This window comes from Mus caroli, unplaced genomic scaffold (genome assembly GCF_978045245.1).
Source record: "Mus caroli unplaced genomic scaffold, Mus_caroli_1 scaffold_2, whole genome shotgun sequence".
In the NCBI taxonomy this organism is placed as follows: domain Eukaryota; kingdom Metazoa; phylum Chordata; class Mammalia; order Rodentia; family Muridae; genus Mus; species Mus caroli.
The window spans coordinates 158394522-158415740 of record NW_028227257.1 but is presented as its reverse complement, the minus strand read 5'-3'; the positions used below and the strand labels follow the sequence as shown (position 1 = coordinate 158415740).

The following is a 21219-nucleotide window of genomic DNA, read 5'->3' as shown; positions in this document are numbered from 1 at the left end:
ATCTAGCCTTTCCAAATAGCATTACTAATCAAAATGTCCCTCTAAGTTTGTCCTGGAAGCTTTATGTTTATTTTTTGTTATAATCCCTGACTTTTGGCAGCCCCTTGTATCAGGTGGTCATTTCCCCTCTCAGCCGCCTCCTCCTCCTCCTCATTTGCTAAATGAAATAAAACTAGAGCAGCACCTTGAGGTCATTCCCAGGTCTAATATGCCCCAACTCTTGACCATTCAGTGACAGCTGACTGGTTTATATGTAACAAAACACCCTGATATAGTTTGATGAGTAAATAGAGATTATCAATCCCCGCCCAAGACTTTCCAAGCTTGTAGGAAGTAGAGAAATTTAAGAGATGTGTAGCCAGTTTCTAAGAGTTTTCTTTGAAGTTCCATGTTTCTATACAAAAATACCATGGCAATTTTAACTTACTTAAAACTTTAAGAGAGAAATACATTGCCAAACTTTCCTCTGAAGTTTGAACAGTTTGATGGAAGCAGGATGGAACATTCTGTGAAGCAAGACACAGCTTCATCAATAAATAGTGGGTCACAACCCTATCTAGGGTCACTTACCTGTGGAGATCATGAAAAATCTCCCAACAGTAAAAGGTTTATGATTGTGAAATGAGCAAATATTAATTTAAAGTCAACATGAAGTGATTCCAAGATGTTTCTGGCAGCATTCAGTCATGTTTGTATCCTGCAACTTCACTACAGACTTGTTTCTGAACACCGTAAAAAGGACACTTTGTTCAGTGCATGCCTGCGTGCTGCACAATACCAGCAACCATGACCCGCAACAACCTGACGAAGATTTAAGGCTATTGTAAGCTATGAATTGCTGTGATTTTACTGCACTAAAAAATTTTCTGGTGCTGTAGAAACCCAAAGGTTTAGTGACAGAAATCGAAGACTTTTAACAGGGTTTCTTGTCATACTTCACCATATATTTATCAGATTACTGTGTCATTGGATTATATGTTGGAATGATTTTTTTTAATTGCTGTTATAAACACATTGGTCAACTCTGGAAAATCCAAAAGATGCGCTACATCCTGGAGCATAAAGTATTCAGCCACGGTTTAATTCTTTGTGTAAAATTAAATGTGTACATGTATCACAACGGTAGGTGTGTTTGCTTTCTTTGTTAACAAATGGTAAAATTATATTCATGCAAAAACTAATGTAAGTTTCTTGGCTAGGTAAATAGTTCAGTCTACAGTACTTGTCTTTCAAACACAAAGTCATGAGTTCAACCCCCAGAATTCATGTTTAAAAAAGCTAGGCCTAGTGGTGAGATTAAGACAAGCAAATTGCCTGGGGCTTGCTGGCCAATCAGCCTACCCTACTTGGTGAGTTTCAGGCCAGTGAAAGATTCTACCTCAACAGAAAATATGGCCTATGGCCAGAATCTGAGAACCAGCCTTCACAGACGTGCATACACACCAGCTTGTATGCCTGTAAACATGTCTGCCTATATACACATGAGCATGTAGACACAGGCATACACCCATGCAAACAAGATAAATTTATTTAATTTATTATCAGTGTTTACTTGGGTACCTGCTCTATATCTATGTATCCAGAATTATACAAAAATTTCTCAGGCAAAGGAGACCATGAATAGGAAAAAAAAATGTCTCAGAGGGCTGGTCTATGAAATCTTGAATAAAAGGATATTCTGAGAATCTATGAAGGATGGAAAATGTAGGGTGTAGGATGCTTGTGGAAGCTCACTCACAGCTCCATTTCTCTCTTTCATTTCTGCCTCACAAGAGTCTGGACAATGTGACACTCTGGCCTTGAGGACTTACTCTTCATAGCGAATATACCTGTAATACCTTTTGCTAGATTGCAATGACACTCCAGTCTCTAGTAACTTATCCATTACTGTTGACTAAGTAATTTCACATGAATTACTTTGCTCTGCAGAGCCATCTAGGCCAGTGGTTCTCAAAGCTTTGAGGTTTAATGTCTGCTGTATATTCCAACTATTTTGTCATGCTTCATTTTTAAATATGTAATAAAATGTAACTGACATACTCTCTCTAGAATTTTCAGATTTTTTTAAAGACTAAAGAGAAGTTAGAGAATGAATCTATATTCATTCTCACATAATTTTGGAAAGACACCATAGGTATAATGAAGTACCCAGTGGTCACTGTGTGTTTGGGAAAGAAATGGCATCAGAATTCAATGATGCCTCTCCTTCTCCTGCCTTTGTATCTAACTGATGATCATAGTAAGTAAAGAGTTATCTCTGTCCTTTAGGAAAGAGATATATTGGGAACAACATGATATTTCTTCCTCATGTGTTTTTCTGTCTGAGTGTTTGAGATTTGAGTCCTGAAGTTTTGGCTTGCTTTATGCTTTCATACTATGTGGTACATGGGTGCTTTGGGGCCCCACATTTTCATCCAAATGTCTCACAATGGATTTTCTCTTCATAAAAACTATATATACACCCATTGGAAGGTTTGGAGTGAAAATTTGTTCTGAATTTCTTTTTCATTACCAAATTGCCTTTTTCCCAAAAAGGACTGTTTCAATTTAATCAAAAGGATGAGTTTTAACAGACTGCGGGCAAAGGAGAGGAGCTGTGTGGCTATTTTACCAAGACATGGTGAGATCTACTGTCTCCCAAACAATGTGAAGCAATGGTCACATGTCATATAAGGAGATAAATACATTTGCTTCTATTCCTAGAGACGGTCAACAAGCTATCTTAATTGGGCACTAGTGAATGATATGAGCTGGTGCCAACTCTCTTGAGGCTCCCTCCATATGCTGTGAAGACATCAAAGCAAACTAGTCCAGACAAACCAACATATATTCCTTTTTTTCTTACAGAGGGAAAATGATTCCATCTGATCTTGAAAGAAGAATCCTTGAAGTCAAACAGAAAGTAAGTGATTTTGACACAGTAATATGTATTTTGATTTATAACATTTAAAAAGGTTATTTAGGTTTCATTTTTTAGAAAGGATCCAAATCTCTATCTCAAAGCTTTAACTAGACTATGGATTTTTTTCATGCAATCATCATTTTGGTCTGAGTATGCACACACACTCACTCACTCACTCACACACACACATACACACACACGCACACACACATCTGTGAAACATCACTGTCTATAAACCAACAGTATAGTCAGGACAGCCTAGAGTGATCATATCTGTGACATTCATCCACCCTCTTGTAGCCATATCATATTATTTAAATTGGTTTTCATGTTGTTATGACATATATATATGTGTGTGTGTGTGTGTATGTGTGTGTATATATACACACACAACACACATATATATGTCACATATATATACACACATATGTGTGAGAAGTATATGTATATGTGTATATGCATTTTATAAAAGTTTAAGATAGATATTTATACAGAGATGATGTTCCAAAGCCTCCTTATGTGCTGAGCTTGGCACACATATGAACAACCCTTCTCATAGCTAAGAACTAGAATGCTCATGCAGCATGTGATTGATGGTCACATGTTAAACCATACAGCTGATTCTGAAGGCACACATTTACAACTCTTTTTTTTAATTTTTATTAGGTATTTTCCTCATTTACATTTCCAATGCTATCCCCAAAGTCCCCCATACCCACCCCCCACTCCCCTACGCACCCACTCCCCCTTTTTGGCCCTGGCGTTCCCCTGTACTGGGGCATATAAAGTTTGCAAGTCCAATGGGCCTCTCTTTCCAGTGATAGCCGACTAAGCCATCTTTTGATACATATGCAGCTAGAGTCAAGAGCTCCGGGGTACTGGTTAGTTCATAATGTTGTTCCATCTACAGGGTTGCAGTTCCCTTTAGCTCCTTGGGTACTTTCTCTAGCTCCTTCATTGGGGGCCCTGTGGTCCATCCAATAGCTGACTGTGAGCATCCACTTCTGTGTTTGCTAGGCCCCGGCATAGTCTCACAAGAGACAGCTATATCTGGGTCCTTTCAGCAAAATCTTGCTAGTGTATGCAATGGTGTCATCGTTTGGAAGCTGATTATGGGATGGATCCCTGGATATGGCAATCACTAGATGGTCCATCCTTTTGTCATAGCTCCAAATTTTGTCTCTGTAACTCCTTCCATGGGTGCTTTGTTCCCAATTCTAAGAAGGGGCAAAGTGTCCACACTTTGGTCTTCGTTCTTCTTGAGTTTCATGTGTTTACCAAATTGTATCTTATATTTTGGGTATCCTAAGTTTCTGGGCTAATATCCACTTATCAGTGAGTATTTCTTTGACTTACAAAAGGCTTAGGGTTTGATCCCAAGCATTCATAAGTGTGGTCAAGGCAAAAGGATCAGAAGTTCAAAGTCACACTCAGCTACATATGAAGTTTGAGGCTATTTTGAAAGGTATATGAGACCCTGTCTTAAAATACAAAATAGAATAACAATATCCATCAAAGAATATGCCCTTGAATTTTTCACAAGCCAGAGATTGCTTTTAGAATTCATTTTTGTAACTAATAGGCACAATGCCTGGTTTAGCAGTACATGCAATTACTATGTGCTCAGTAGTAATCATTGATTTTCATATGACTTTTTTTTTCCTGCAGTTTTCATGTATTAGAAAGGTACCTAGTAATATGAACAATAAGATTCAATTTTTGCTGCCACCTAAGGACAAGTCCTGAAAACACTAGGGTCTGTAAACCAACAGGACAATGAGAACGGCTTAGTGTGACTAGGTTGATTCTATCTATGATTTCTTCTGCCCCCTTGTAGCCATTTTCTATTATTTCAATCAATTTTCATGTAGCCACTGCTTACAAAATGGTTAGCCCCATGGGAGACTCTCCCTTCTAAGACCCTGAATAAATCACCTGAGCAACTCCACCTAGGAGCATGGGTTGGCAGAGTCCTTCCCACCCACCCCACCCCCCTTTCCTACCTGCCCATGCTAAAGGAGGAGTTAAACTCAGGTGCCTGGATGTGAAGAAGAAAGACTAGAAAGTGGGCAAAGTACATGAAAAGGATCAGTCAGTCTACCTAGAGTGTGCAAATGACTAGGGGACATCACTGGAAACCTTCAGTGCTGCTAACTGCTGCTGTCACAGGGCAGATGTCAGGGACAACTAACGGACAATTCAGCTTCTTGGAGGAGTCATTGATTTAGCCAATCTGGAGTGTTGACAACTCTTCTGATGATTAAAGCAATGCACATGGCAGAAGAGAGTTTCCATGTTTTCAATCAGCTCACTAAAAGAAGCCTGGACTTCTAGGGTGGTACCCATGCCTGTAGTTCCAGCACTCAGGAGGCTGACCTGGAAGCACTGTCACATACTGAGGCCACTCTACATACTGAGTTCCAAGTGAGACTGGGCTATGTACCAAGACCTTGTCTCAAAAATTAAATAAGTAAATAAGTTCACAGACCTGTTTTTACACAACTGGAGCTTTCTTGATTTTGTAGGGATTTGTTCCTTTCCTGGTGAGTGCCACAGCTGGAACCACCGTGTATGGGGCTTTTGATCCTCTCTTGGCTGTAGCTGACATCTGCAAAAAGTATAAGATCTGGATGCACGTGGATGTAAGTAACACTCAGCAACTACCCATTAAACACCTTTGCACGTTGTTTTAGATCACACTCATGGAATACAATTTGCATTCTCCCTTTCTCTCTCTCTCTCTCTCTCTCTCTCTCTCTCTCTCTCTCTCTCTCTCTCTCTCTCTCTCTCTGTTTGTCTCTCATTATATTTATAATGGTTGCATCTCCGCTTTTAAAGATTTCAGAGGCACAGAACTTACACAGTATGTGATATTGACTGGAAACAGCCTGAGATTGGTTATGCATTAAGGTTCCCAAAATGAAAATATTCTCAACATAGCCAGTACTTGAGCTGAACACTTGGTTCTCAATTCATTTATCCATAATATCTCTGAATAAAAATCACTCATACATATAGTCACACATATTTAGTCTCCCTTGTAGCTATAGTCAAAATTTACATTTGTAACAAAAACCCGTAGGATTATAAAATTCAGCATCAAGTTAGAAAATCATGTGTTCAGTGGAAAAAAATAGGCTTGCCAACTTAAAATTAGGAAATGTGAATTACCAAACTTCTAATATGTTAGCTTCGTGAACTAAGAAGCTGAACTGTATTTGAGATGCTTCGACATAAGGCACCAAAATATGAAGAATGTACACCATCATGTTTACAAGACTGGAGGAATTTAAATTGAGCATGTTATTTGGTGTAGCTTGAAGATCAGTTGCCCTCTGCAAAGTTCTTGCTAATGATCCGCAATGTGGCAAAATATTTGTGATGAACAGCCGATCACAAATCATCACCGACTGAGCACAATGTTTAATCCAGCTGATCATTTTTACTTTCCTTTTCTTTTCTTTTTTTGTTGTTGTTGCAATATCTTCTTCCTGTAAGTTGTCACACATCCAGGTGCAAACTCCTTATGCTATTGTAAGCATATACTGCAGATAGCATTAACATGGGTCATTCTGGCCTTCAACATAGAACCTGTTTAATGGTTTCCCAGCCCATCTTATCCACTCCAACTGTGGCAACCATAGGCTTTCTCATTCTAAAGTATGGGGCTTCCAAAGGGACAACTTTAAAACCACAGCAAGGGATGGGGAAGCTCTCTTTCTCCAGCTCATGTAGACTAGGGAAATGTGACACCAATTTGGCTCCATAATTATAAATATATAATGTATAATTGTAAGAAAGAACCAGAGACTTCAATCTTGAAATTTAAAGCCCTCACATTAGAAGATGTTCCACTGCTTTACTCAACATGGAACTATGCAGGTCATTTTCATAGGATGGCATTCCCATTAATATGGAAGACACCAAACTAGAAATCTAGGCCATAGAGGGTTGCTACAGTCTTCCTCATCTGTTTTGCTTTTTCAGGCTGCTTGGGGTGGAGGGCTACTGATGTCCCGGAAACACAAGTGGAAGCTGAATGGAGTAGAGAGGTATGTGTAATTTCCTAGTCTGTAATGTAGAGTGTTAAAAGACTACATAAAAGAGAACAGCACTCAACCTCTAAAGAAGGCTTGCAATGCCAACAAGACCACTCTGCCTGTATTTATGAGCCTTGCCTAAGCCTAAGTGAAAAAAAATATATAACCCATGGAGAATGTCTTTCAAAATTGGGGTGTGTCTCTAGAGTTCACTCCTTCCATCTTTGAATCAAACTCCATGATTTTAAAACCTGCAAGCTGTCCACATTTTTCTAGAGAGATCTATTGCTTTCATGTTACCATAAGAGTAGTATTCACAGCTTTAAAGAAAGTAATACATAGTTTTATCAAAGTAGGCAAGCACCTTGTCATTTGTAATGCTGGAAGTTACCTTTGGGATTAGATATAGCCAGTTGAGTTGAAGTAAGACATGCCAGTAACTTCATTTTCCTGGCTTCATTCCACCATGACCCTTTTCTAACATAGCTTGGATTGATACAGTAAGTAGCTTTTATTTGGGGCTAGTGCAGCAGACCATTGAGAAAGGCTGAAGAACACAAAGAAATTAATATTTGATTAGCATAAAACATATGGAGGACCAAGGGGGGAAATGCAGACTGCAAAATATGGCCTCGGGCTGTGCCTCTGCAACGCACCAGTTTTCCCATTACAGAAAGTCAACCAGGACAGCTACAGTTCTGAGTTCTGATACTCTGGACCACAGAGAAAGCCTTAATACATTAGAGGCTGCCAACTGCCTACTGCACCCTGCCAAGCAGCCAGATACTGCCCAGGAAAACCTTCACCCTGGCTCTGCCCCTAGATATCTTGGCACAAGTTCCATTTCGGGACTGGAGAAGAGGCTTCGAGAGCTTGGGAGCATCTGTCAGCACACAGAGAGGCCTGACCAGAGAGGATCTGTGTGATACCTGGCCTGATCACAGGCACAGAACCCATGACTGTTGATATGGGAGAGAAGGAGGCTGAGGGTAGAGCTAAGCATGTCCTGTTCAATTAGCAGAAATAAGCATGGAGAAAAGTCAGGACAGAGCAGCCAATCCCCATGCCATGGAATGACTGTTCCTGAGTCTGCTGCCAGGAGCCCTGGCTGAAACATAGCAGGGTTAAGTCACTAGCACTATCTTTGTTCTGATTGCAAGGCTCAGGGGTGAGGGGAGATGAGATCAGGTGAGCTTCCACCTAAGTTTAGTTAGAACCATACACACCTACCCAGAATTGAACTCATATGCTTTCAGAAGTGGCCAGTGCACAATACCTTCTATTCTCTGATTGTTTCTGACTGACAGAAAGTATAAGCATCTTTTATACTACCTTTAATGCCTCCTCACACTGCAAGTGCAGAGAACCATGGCACACCCCACCACCACCATCACTTGAAAGCTCACTAAATTACCTACCTGGAGCCTCAGAAAAACAAACACCCACACACACTTTTGTACTGAAGACTATTATTTGAGAGGAAAGCTCAGATTATTCATCTTGGAACATGGAGTCCATTGTGTTCTTGCTGCAACAATTCTCAAAATCAGATTTACAACTAAATTTACCAAACATAATAGCCAAAGATGAAATACTCAGAAATAAGGCCACTGCCATGTCATGCTTTGAGCGCGAAGCTGATGGTAACTATCCTGGAGTTTCTTAGCGTGATGTGCGCTCTCTTTGGGGAATAAGATCAAAGAAATCTTGGAAAATTGCTGGAGCACAGTTGTACGTGGGCTTAAGTTTAGGAAAGAAGTGTGCCTAAGTTGGAGAAAGAAATTTTCTGTAAGTATTACAAGTTAAAGCTTATGACTCACTCTGGAGGAAAAGGAAACCCATGCTCCATCGCTTCTCTGTGGTTTCAGGGCATCCCTGAGTGACATTCACAGCCTAATAGCAAAACATTGCCCATTGTCCTGTTTGGGAACAAACCAAATCCTTCAGACGACTCTCTTTCTTGCTAGCACTACCTTTCCTAGAACCAAGCATAGCCAAGAAGATGTGCTAGGAGCCTAAATACTCCAGAGCATGACTGACATTGTAAACCAACTCTTTAGTCCCTTCTTCTAGGCCGGGGATTTAATGGCTCTCTGAGGGTTGTAGTAAACAGAAGTGGCAGCATCACTTACTTGCCTTTGATCCTATTTGAGGGCCAAGGCAAGCATTCTGATAAGGAAGTTGGAGGAAGAAATGGTCCTTCCTAGAGCTCATCATTTCAGGCAACATGTGCCAGCCATCAGCTCTGGAGCTTAGCATCATCCAGGGAGGAGCAGAAAGGAAAGAAGGGAATTCCCTCTGAAGAGCAGAGATGTTTGGTAAATGTCCTTGGAAAAAAGTTAAGTTCAGTCTGATTGGAGGGTAGGGTATATTTGTGGCCTTCCATGAATAGGTAGGGCAGAAAAGTTGTAGAAATACAGAAATCCTGTCCATGGAGTTGGCAGAATATCCTCCACAAATGTAAGTCACCAGGAGCTCTGTCCGGATGCCATGGACCCCTGAGCTGGATTGTTCGTTGGCTTAAATAAGATCCGAGGTACAATAAGTACCATCATTCATCGTTCCTTCCCAAGGATCTCAGACCCTGATTGGAGAGTTAAGGGAGCAGCAAGCTAGGGCACTGTGGACACAGCTGCTATGAGCTGTCCCACTGCCTGCCTTCCTCCTGTGGGTTCTTTATACAAAACATCATGGTAAGCATTGAACTTGCTTAATAAATATGGAATTTTTGCAGTTGCCGTCTCTGGGCACTGAAGGGAGAGGTTGGAGTAGAGCAGTGCGAGTGAGGGAGAGATACTAGAGAACATGAATAAGGCTGCAGAGACACTTTAAGAATCAGGATCTAGGGACAAATTAAATTAAACCAAGTGAAGCCAAGAAGAGGAAGTACCAGGACAGGCCCAAGAACAGAGTAGATCATTCAGAGACCAAGAGGCAATCTGTGTAATGGAGACAGTAAAGGAAGGGAAGGGACACAGGCTGAACACAAGCCACCCTGAAGCATTGCTAGTCATGTGCTGTGGTTTGGGAAATTCAGCTTTAAGGAAAGGGGGTGCTGACAATTTAGGAACAAGAAAGATGGAGACTGTATATAAACAAAACTGTAAAATAATCCCAATGCCAAGGATGAGGGTAGGGGTCAGTTAAAACTATCCAGATTAAGCTAATTGTAATGATTATTAAAGAAATATGAACTGTGAACATAATGTGGTGTAAGTCTCTGAGATGTACCTCTTAGAGCCACAGTTACTGAAGGAACAAAGCAATGCATAGGAATGAGGACAAGTTGTATTGGAAACTTGGATGTAAGGTGGGTATGAGCAACCATATCCATAACTCCAGTACTCAAGAGGCAGAGGGTAACAACGTTGAATCATCATAGGCTTTGTAGTGAGATACTATTAAGAGGAGAAAAAAAAAAGTAAGAGAGGAAAAGGGGGAAGAACAGAGAGAAGATAGCAGAACCTCTCATATATGGGCCACATTGCTCAGCACACACATCATGTTAGAGGAGAGATGGTCTCAGAGGAATAGCAGAAGCTTCTGGAGGGACATATGAGGAGGACAAATGTCATCAAAGAAAGGACAGACAATCAATGCAGTAATGATCCCTCACACAGGCTACTGTGACAAAGTAAGAAGCAGGGATGATAGACACTCAAGGGTGACTCTTTCAGTGATCTGGTCAATAGTGGCTAAAGACAGGACTCTGAGTTGTGACCCAATCACCCTAAGGGCCCCTGAGACTGTCATACAGGCAGATGCATGCTACATTGGAGGTGCTGAGAAGGGAAAGAATGAAGGTTATTCACCATCCCTTCCTGGTGAACAATGGAAGATGGGGTGTCATCCTGGAGCAAGGGAAAAGGACAGCAAACTGGAAGCTCTGAGGGGCAGAACCTCAGTAGTCTGAGCCTGATGTCAGATGCCATCCTCTCATGTGATTGTCTTTTAGGGCCAACTCTGTGACATGGAATCCTCACAAGATGATGGGTGTCCCCTTGCAGTGTTCAGCTCTCCTGGTTAGAGAGGAGGTAAGCTTTCCCTGACTCTGGGGCCAATCCAAGGGCATATCTAACTTCTCATACAGAGGCTCAGGTACTCATGATTCCCACAGAGAGCCCTGCTGACCTCTCTTTAGTCAGATGCCTAGAGGGGAGAAGAAGACTGAACTCTCAGCCTTCAGAACTGAGACCTTGATTTCATCTGCATCTTTTCTTTAAACTCCTTTCCTCAGCTAAGAACCCTAGTGCAGAGACTTTCTATGTTCCCCTCTTAGAAAATTAAATCTATAATTTGTTTATGGAACTATGAGAAGTAGTTTTTAACCATAGGGAATGTATACATGATAAAGAATTAAAGTTAGGTGTTAGGATTTACATACATATGCATGGATATATATGCACATGTATATTATATATCTCATATTTAAATCTGAATATCATATTCCGAATGTAAATGTAATCCATCTGCATATGTATTTACAAGGAGAGTAAGTGAGGGCCACATTTATTCAAGGTATTTAGATGTTTGCAAAGTCTGAAATAGATTCTTGTTGGCCAACATCTCTACATCTCCCTTCATGGTTCCTGGATACAGTCATGGTCCTCACCTTACATTCATTGTTACACCATTAACAAAAGCAAAATAAAAGTCAAGTGTGGGGATCACACTTGTCATCCTAACACTAAGGAGACTGAAATAGCATTGCTATGGTTCAAGTCCAGCCTAGGCTACAGAGCCAGACCCTGTCTAGAAACAAACAACAGAACCAAGCAAATCAAAGAAAAGACTAAATCGAGGAGTGTCAGCTCACCCTAATTAAATGTTATCATGTTAAAGTCATGACGCTACATTGCATTATCATGACTTTTACATATTTAACTTTACTTGCTTTAATAATATTTCACTTCTTTTAAACTATATAGATAAATTTAGACTCACACAAAATCCTGTTATTTAGAGGTAAATATCATTACTGTCTTTAAATATATTCTCCTACAACTTTATGGGAATGTGTATGTTATATATACATTCATTTTCATACATTCAAAATAAAATTGTTACTAGGTATGGTATATACACGCATTCTGTATTTACCCTTTTAGGATTAACATGATTATTTCAAATTTTTACTTAATTATTGTCTTTTAGTATCCTATCACATAACATCTAGTCACTTGATAAAGTCCTTAAGCATGTATCTTTCTCACTTTTCTGATTAATCATCCCTTTAAGAGAAATTTCTGGGTTGAAAGGCATGGTTACTTCTTTCACTTTTCATTCTTCTTCATAGGTACTAATTTAACCAGCATGTCTTCTGTGTCTTCTTCAAATAAATTAAAATCTGAACACAAATTGAAGACAAAATCCCCTACAAAATTCGAGCATCACATTGTAAAATATCCCTTGGGACTGGTTTTCTTTCTTTTTTTTTAAGATTTGCTTATTTAATGTGAATACATGTTTACTTTCTTCAGACACACCAGAAGAGGGCATCCGATCCCATTACAGATGGTAGTGAGCCACCTTGTGATTGCTGGGAATTGAACTCAGGGCCTCTGGAAGAGCAGTCAGTGCTCTTAACCACTGAGCCACCTCTCCAGCTACCGGCCTAGTTTTCAAAGAGACACTCAGTTAATTTGTCATCATCTACCCAATCCCATTACACCTCAGCAGCACTACTTGAAAGGAAAGTGTAAATCTTTGTTATTGTGTCTCAGCCGGATGTTTGGTAGTGGTTTGCATTCTGTCACAGCAAGCCAAAAGGAGAACTGCAAGTCAGATGAAAACAGGCCAACCTGGATCTGGTTAGATGCCTGCACTGGAAAGAAAGACCTGACAAGTTGATGCTACCTAGGATATAGCCAAGACACATAGTTATATCCAAAATACTCATTGACAGTTCCAGACATCAAAGTGTCTCTCTGCCTCAGATGAAAGGGAGAAGACAGACTGAACCAGATACAGGCTGTGTTCTATATACTAGAACAGTTGGTCTCTTCTGAAAGGGGTTTGCTATTAATTGCTTTTCTCATTGCTGTGACCAAATACTTGATAGGAGCTATTTTAAGGGAGGGAGGGTTTACTTTGGCTCACATTGACAGTCCATCGTGAATAGAAAGGTATTCAGCAGACCAAAGTATGGCATGTGGCTGGGATATCTCACTGCCTCTAGTCTCTGCAGAACACAAATGCACTGGTGGAAGTGAGGCTAAGCTATAACCCTCCATATCCACCCAAGTGAGTCATTTCTTCCTAAAGTATGCAGTCTCTGAAAACAGCACTACCATCCGGAGAACCAAGGTTTCAATCATGTGCCTATGGAGGGATGTTTCACATTCAAACCATAGTATTCTTTACCTGGCTTTCAGACACTCTTGGCTATCTTCTAACACAAAGTGTAGACAGTTCAAAACTTACTGTAACTCAACAGTTTCAACATTGTCCCTGAAAGACCCACAATGTGAGGACTCCCCCACGTTCTGACTCAGGAGAGGCGACACCCCAAATCACCCACAAGAAACGGTCTTGCTGTAAACTGCAGGAGGATTTTTATTCAAGAGCGCTCTCGGCCCACGGTCATACACCATGCAGGGGTAGAGGACCGTGGCACCCTGAGTAGCTGGGTAAGGGGGTATTTAAAGGAGGAAACCACAACTCAAGGAAGTGGGGAGGGCATTGTTGGAAAATACCAAAGATACCAGTTAAGAGTCCCAAGGAAGTGCAAAGTCTCAAGAGTCGCAAGGAATACCTGGTAATTGTGCAGGTTATCTCTCAAGACAGTTTCTAAGAGCCCCTAACAATAGCACATTTGCATAGCGGGATGGTCCGGCAATGGTCAGGGTGAGTTTCTTTGAATGAACACTCTTTGAACCCAGGAAGCTGGTGGGTGAAAGAATGTAGCTATCTGTTTTATGATTAGCATACCTTGGAGCATTGAGTCACAGAGGTCGCATTCCCAAGCCTGGGCCTAAAGGCCTAGAATTTTGTTTTTACTTTGTTATACTTTCATCCCAAAGTCTCTTTAGTGACTCAAAGCTATCCCTCAACTGTGCACCTCTGAAAACCAAAAGACCTACAATGGCACAGAGTAAAAGTTCCAAAGGGGGAAGAATGGGGACACAGCAAGGAAAGGCTACATCAAAGAAAGGCTAACACTGACCAGGCTAAGGTTCAGCTTGAGGAGACAGGCTCATTCCAATTATTGCTAAGACTTGTGAAAAGAACATGGAGCTTCAATATGTCCTATGCAGAGTTGATAAAAAGTAAGCCAAAATGCCATTCAAAAAAAAACCACCAATGAGATCAAAGAAGTATAAATTCAGCACAAGGAAGTGGCTATCTCCACTTGCCACTGGTTAGACCCCTCTGCAGTGTCTGCATGTCTCTTGATGCCAAATCATACATGAGACCTCATCAAGTAAAACTTGTCACAGTAAGGAACTGTTGGGGTCGGCCTGCAGCTCTCATGTCCGGGTTCGAGCCTAGGAGGCATCTTGGAGCTGAAAGAAAAGGAATCTAGGCAGAAGAGAGAGAAATGGAACCAAGACAGGATCAAGGCTCAACTTTAATGGCGGTGGACACACTGTATAAAGGAGAGGGGAGGCCCATTCCCAGTCACGCCAAATTTCTTGTGAAGTTGTCAGAACAGCCTTTTTAGCAGGAACTCAAGAAATTCACAGTTCTCAGCTAACTCCAGAAGATCTTGGAGAACCGGTTCGGTTCGGCCTCAGGCAGGTAGCAGGCAGTGTAACATCAAAGGAAAATGATGAGAAGCAGCACAGCAGGTGGCTCCGCCTCAGTCTGAACCAGCCTGGCTAGGCTGAAAGAGGTTACAAGGAACATTTTATAAACATCTACAATTGATTATTAACATGGGAGTGCCCAGCCCACTTTGGGAGGTGCTCTCCATGGCTCTCTATTTACTTTTTTACATAACCTAGGACCACTTGCCCAGTGTGGCACCTCCCTCATTGGGCTGGGCCCTACTATATGGATCATTAATAAAGAAAATGTCCCAATGACTTTTCCTCAGGCCAATCTGATGGAGGCATTTTTCTTAACTGAGGTTTCTTCTTCTCAGGCAGATGACTCTAGCATGTGTCAAGTCATTAAAAAACTAACCAGCTCACACACTGATATATATATATATATATATATATATATATATATATATATATATATATATTTAATTATATATATATATATATATATATATAATTAAAAATAAAAGTAAATACAAGAAAGAAACAGGAAGACTCTAATCACTCTCTCAAATCCAAGAACATATGATGTTCTGACCACACACACACACACACACCCCACCTTTGGAATATAATGGAAATACATTCCCAAAAAATTGCAGTAAATATTCTGTGGTGAGGAAAAAACTTCAGTTTTAAAAAGGTCAAGATATATATTGATGAGAGTTTAAAACAAATCTTGGCATTCCAAGGGATTGTTGAAATCTGTTATACACTATATTATCTAAACAACAAATATTTAATGTTCCTAAGTCTATTTGAACCTGAGACTTCCATTTTGAGAAGTATCCATGTATTTAGACTCATTTGGAAAACAGTGGTCTTTGACTGTATTGTTGCTCAGAACCAGAATATTATCTCATGAAAGCCTTGTGTGTATAAACCTAGATCACCATTTGCTTCCATAGTGAGCCTAGTCTTTCCAGTATCAGTCATGAACACTGAAGGCTGCAAGCTAATCTTTCCATTTCAGTTGGAGCTGATCTGACCGATCCACCATCCCATAATTTCCTCCATTCTTTAGTGCTGATCACAACTATTTTTAAGCTCTTGATGCCAGGGAAAAACTAGTACAGAATTTTTGTGATCATGAAACAATATAGAAGTGCTTGCTATAATGCTACATCTTACTAGACTGTAAGGGGAATTTTCTTTTTCAAATTCAATGCCTTCCTCTTGCTCTAATACAAACACATTATATTTTTGTTTTATTTCAAAGTTAACTATGGAGTTCATGTAATGTGAAGCCCAAGCTGAAAATAGAGTCAATTCTATTGTCTACCAAGTGTTCTGTCTATATTGTTCTGAATTTTAGTTTGGATAACCTTTTTAAAAAGGTTCTCTCTTCTTCTCCAGCTCAGTGATCACATTTTGGTCTTTTCTTCTCTTGTCATGAGTCACAAGAGAAAGAAAACCAAATGTCAAAGCTTTTATGAAATCACAATTACACAGTAGCTGACAGAAGAGTCAGAAGCTTCCAGCAGATGTGATAAATGGAATCGTGGTGGGGTTTCCAGGAAGAGATTGGCGGTGCCATTGTAGTCAGAAGCATGAGTCACTTGCTGTTCTTTGGAACAATCACTTGGCTGCTTATTTCTAGAATAGGGTTATCGTACTTGGGCAAATTCAGGGCCACTGACAGGAAACTCTCCTTTGCAACTACCACAAGCAACTAAATGTGAAAATGTAATCTCTAAGCCTGACCCTTAGGAGAGGAACAGAAGATGGGAAAAGTTGCTCATTTAGGTTCAATCCAGGATTGCAGCAGCTTTGGATAATTTTTGCATTCTAATATATAAGAATAAGAGCAATGAGCTATTGAATAGCTCAAAGTCTGAGCATTACAGGGGAATGAAAGTGCTAGAAGAACCTTAGTAATTGCATTGGAAGAACCAGTTAGGCCTGGAGAGACGAGACAAAGGTTAGGCATACTGGCTAATCATTCAGAGGAGCCAGGTTTGACTACCAGCACCCACATGATAGTTGACTATTTGTATCTCCAGTTCCAGGAATCTAATATCCCTTTCTGGACTCTTTGGGCACTAATCCACATGGTGGACAGACATACATGCAGGTGGACAGACATACATGCAGGCAACCTGCCCACACACATAAAATAAATCTTAAAAACCAAAGAACCTACAAGTTTCTGAAGCCTCTTCCCCCCCCCCCTTCTTTTCTACTTTCTCCTTTGCCTTCCTCTTTAAAAGGGTGATCTTGCTATGTAACCTTGACTGGCGTAGAAGTCGCTGTGTAGACCAAGGTGACCTCAAACTTGCAGCAATCCTACCTCTACCTCCCAAGTATTGGGTTTCTGAAATATTTTAACTACAATAAAACTAGATCAAGATAATCTCCCAGAAAATGAGCATCACCCTTTGAATTTTATTTATCTACATATTATTATAAATGTATTTCTTAAAATTAAGAAAACAAAAGTATAAGTGTGTCCCTCTGGTAGCACTCCACCTGAGCCTTCATCCCACAAAATCAACCCATGATGCTTGCCTGGACAGTCTTATCCAGTATTTTTTTCTGTTTAATTCTTGCTGTGTTCTTCTTCAAAAAGATACAAGAAAATTTAGCTTTATGATTTTTCTTTCTTAACAATTACCCACAGTGCCATGCTAAAGAGAGTGCCCTGAATTTTCTCTTTGCTCCTGTAGGGACTGATGCAGAGCTGCAACCAGATGCATGCTTCCTACCTCTTTCAGCAAGATAAGCACTATGACCTGTCCTATGACACAGGAGACAAGGCCTTGCAGTGTGGACGCCATGTGGATGTCTTTAAATTATGGCTCATGTGGAGAGCAAAGGTAAGCCCAGGCCAATTAAAAGGCAACTAAAGAAAAGAAAACCTGTCTGACAAACTTTTTAAAACATGATTGCTAAATGAAAAGTTACTCAGGGAATTCTTTTTAGCTCTGTGTCTGCATGGCTGCATTCTCCATGGACAAGAGCATAATTAACCCACTGTTTGTCTCCTCTCACATCCTAGGGTTTCTAAAGCTTCCTCAACTCAAAGACCCATTTAATGCATCTATAAAAATCACCTCTTACTGTTGTCATCCTCATTGTTATTTGGCTTATTTTATTCACCCCCTTCTCCATCTTGTTTGATGATCTGTCTTGATGACTGATTGCCTGAGTAGATTTGAATGTTTTAGAAGGAAACCAGAATGAAAATGCCTACCATGACCACTTAATTCCATGACCACTCCAGTGGATGATTTCTAATGAGAAAGTAATTTTCAAAACTCCAGAAGTTCCCAGTCCTTTGTATGGGGTCCTGTGTACTTCAAAATTTACCTGGATTATGGTCCTTCCTCTACCAGCAAGGTCATTTCTGTAGGTCAGAGGCTCTATTTTATTAGTTTATTCTCTGACTGTTTTATGTGTGTATATAATCAAATATAGTCACACTTGTCCCTCTACCCTTTTCTATCCCTCCTGCCCTCAAATCTCAAGCACAAATTCCACTTTCATATCTTTTGTTGGGGGAGTGGCTTTGCTTTATGAGGTACATGGCTTAATTTTGACTAGACTCTCAGTTTACAAGTCACAAAATCAAACAATGGCCAGAGCTACCTACAGACACTACAGAACCTAACTGAAAAAATTCATATCATGGAAAACAAAGGAAAACAAGCAAGGGGTAACTGAAGAGAAATCAGGAATGCCCTTCCTGTGTGTTTGATCAAGAGGCCACTACACATCTGACTCTGTGTTTTCACTGTCTACATAGTAGGCAATAGGCTCAGTCCCACAGGGTGATGTAAGCAACTTATCAGCAGGCATGTTCCCTTCCAGGAAGAAGGCAGGCAAGGGCCTTTGTAAAGAGGTACAAACTGTGTCCTCAGTAACAAACTGTTCTAGAAAATTCTTCTAAGTAGAGGCATGTGAGATGGCCAAGAAGGAAAGAGAAAATTTTTTACTGATAGAGAAAGTGTAATCCACAAGTGTTTTGTAGGATCTTCTTTAAGCCTATTCTAAACAGAAATACAAGCTTAAGTGAAAGGAAAAAACAAAACAAAACAAAACCAACTCTGAGATGGTTCCCAGGAATAGCATGTCCTCAGGCAGTCCCCTTTATATTTAGCCCACTGAGTTTTCTCAAACTGTTTGGAAGTGTCACCACTGCTTTTGGGAAGCCTTTTACGGGTAGTGTACACTGGGCCCCGATTCTTTTGACCTTGACAGCATCCCCCCTCCCCTGTCAGCCTTGAAACCATGTGTTTATAATTCTTACCCTTGGGAGCAGAAGGGTCATTGTAAGTTTATGACCAGCCTGGTCTGTAGAGAAAGTCAGAAGTTAGACAAAGGTATGTGGAAGAAGACCCTATCTCAAAAAGCCAAAAACAAAACAAAGCAAAAGTTAAGAGGCTGCTGAAGACATATAAGCAGCTCTCATTCCTCAACATAAGATTTGGTCACAACACTTTAATTTGGAGGAGGAAACATCAAGGTCATATATTGTAGTGGGTTCTAAATCAGCCTTTACAAAATTTGTAGGTTTATTTTACTGATGAATGGAAGTTGCAAAATAATAGTTGACAATGTGCTGCTCCAATCCAATTGCGCGCGGGACCTGAGACTGCATTAGTTAGGGAAGCAGAAACCGGCCTGAGTAGGGCCACAGGCCTCATCCTGCCGGAATAGCGCCGGGGTAGCTGGAGCGCAGGGTTGCCTGACAACCGCCAGCTACCCACGACCCCCGCCGCAGGATTTTGGGACTGCTGGTGAGTGGAACACAGCTTCTGCTCCAGTCCAATCACGCGGGACCTGAGACTGCTCTGGTTGGGGAGAGAGAAATCCGGCCTACATAGGGCCACAACCCTCTTCCGGTCAGAAAAGCACCGGGGCAGCTGGGGCACAGGGTTGGCTGACACTCGCCAGCTACCCACAACACCCGCCACAGGATCTTAAAACTTCAGGTGAGTGGAGCACAGCTTCTGCTCCAATCCAATTGCGCGCGGGACCTGAGACTGCATTAGTTAGGGAAGCAGAAACCGGCCTGAGTAGGGCCACAGGCCTCATCCGCCGGATCAGCGCCGGGGTAGCTGGAGCGCAGGGTTGCCTGACACCCGCCAGCTACCCACGACCCCCGCCACAGGATTTTGGGACTGCTGGTGAGTGGAACACAGCTTCTGCTCCAGTCCAATCACGCGGGACCTGAGACTGCTCTGGTTGGGGAGAGAGAAATCCGGCCTACATAGGGCCACAAGCCTCTTCCGGTCAGAAAAGCACCGGGGCAGCTGGGGCGCAGGGTAGGCTGACACTCGCCAGCTACCCACAACACCCACCACAGGATCTTAAGACTTCTGGTGAGTGGAGCACAGCTTCTGCTCCAATCCAATTGCGCGCGGGACCAGAGACTGCATTAGTTAGGGAAGCAGAAAACCAGCCTGAGTAGGACCACAGGCCTCTTCCAGCTGGACCAGCACCAGGGTACCGTCAGCTACCCACGACCCCCGCCGCAGGATTTAGAGACTGCTGGTGAGTGGAACACAGCTTCTGCTCCAATCTTTAAACAGTGACAACGATAACAACTAACCCCAGAGATTACCAGATGGCGAAAGGTAAACGTAATAATCTTACTAACAGAAACCAAGACCACTCACCATCATCAGAACCCAGCACCCCCACTTCGCCCAGTCCAGGGCACTCCAACACACTGGAAAAGCTAGACACGGATCTAAAAGCATATCTCCTGATGATGGTAGAGGACTTCAAGAAGGACTTTAATAACACACTTAAAGAAATACAGGAGAACACTGCTAAACAGGCAGAAGACACTAAAGAGGAAGCACAAAAATCCCTTAAAGAATTGCAGGAGAACACTGCTAAAGAGTTACAAATCCTTAAAGAAAAACAGGATAACATAATCAAACAGGTAGAAGTCCTTACAGAAAAACAGGAAAACACATCCAAACAGATGATGGAAATGAACAAAACCATACTAGACCTAAAAAGGGAAGTAGACACAATAAAGAAAACCCAAAATGAGGCAACACTGGAGATAGAAACCCTAGGAAAGAAATCTGGAACCATAGATACCAGCATCAGCAACAGAATACAAGAGATGGAAGAGAGAATCTCAGGTGCAGAAGATTCCATAGAGAACATCGGCACAACAATCAAGGAAAATGTAAAATGCAAAAAGATCCTAACTCAAAACATCCAAGAAATACAGGACACAATGAGAAGACCAAACCTACGGATAATAGGAGTGGATGAGAATGAAGATTTTCAACTCAAAGGACCAGCAAACATCTTCAACAAAATTATAGAAGAAAACTTCCCAAATCTAAAGAAAGAGATGCCCATGAACATACAAGAAGCCTACAGAACTCCAAATAGACTGGACCAGAAAAGAAATACCTCCCGACACATAATAATCAGAACAACAAATGCTCTAAATAAAGATAGAATACTAAAAGCAGTAAGAGAAAAAGGCCAAGTAACATATAAAGGCAAGCCTATCAGAATTACACCAGATTTTTCACCAGAG

At 41.1% G+C, this 21219-nt stretch overlaps 1 protein-coding gene across 1 annotated transcript in view; it reads left to right on the top strand.

Moving 5' to 3' along the window:
* Gad2 (glutamate decarboxylase 2) overlaps positions 1-21219 on the top strand; it is a 77046-nt gene that overhangs the window by 39903 nt on the left and 15924 nt on the right. The window contains exons 9-13 of the mRNA XM_021151030.3: positions 2848-2902; positions 5428-5544; positions 6890-6954; positions 10898-10976; positions 17375-17524. Of these exons, the coding sequence (XP_021006689.2) occupies positions 2848-2902; positions 5428-5544; positions 6890-6954; positions 10898-10976; positions 17375-17524 (466 nt within the window). The remainder of the gene's footprint in view (positions 1-2847; positions 2903-5427; positions 5545-6889; positions 6955-10897; positions 10977-17374; positions 17525-21219) is intronic.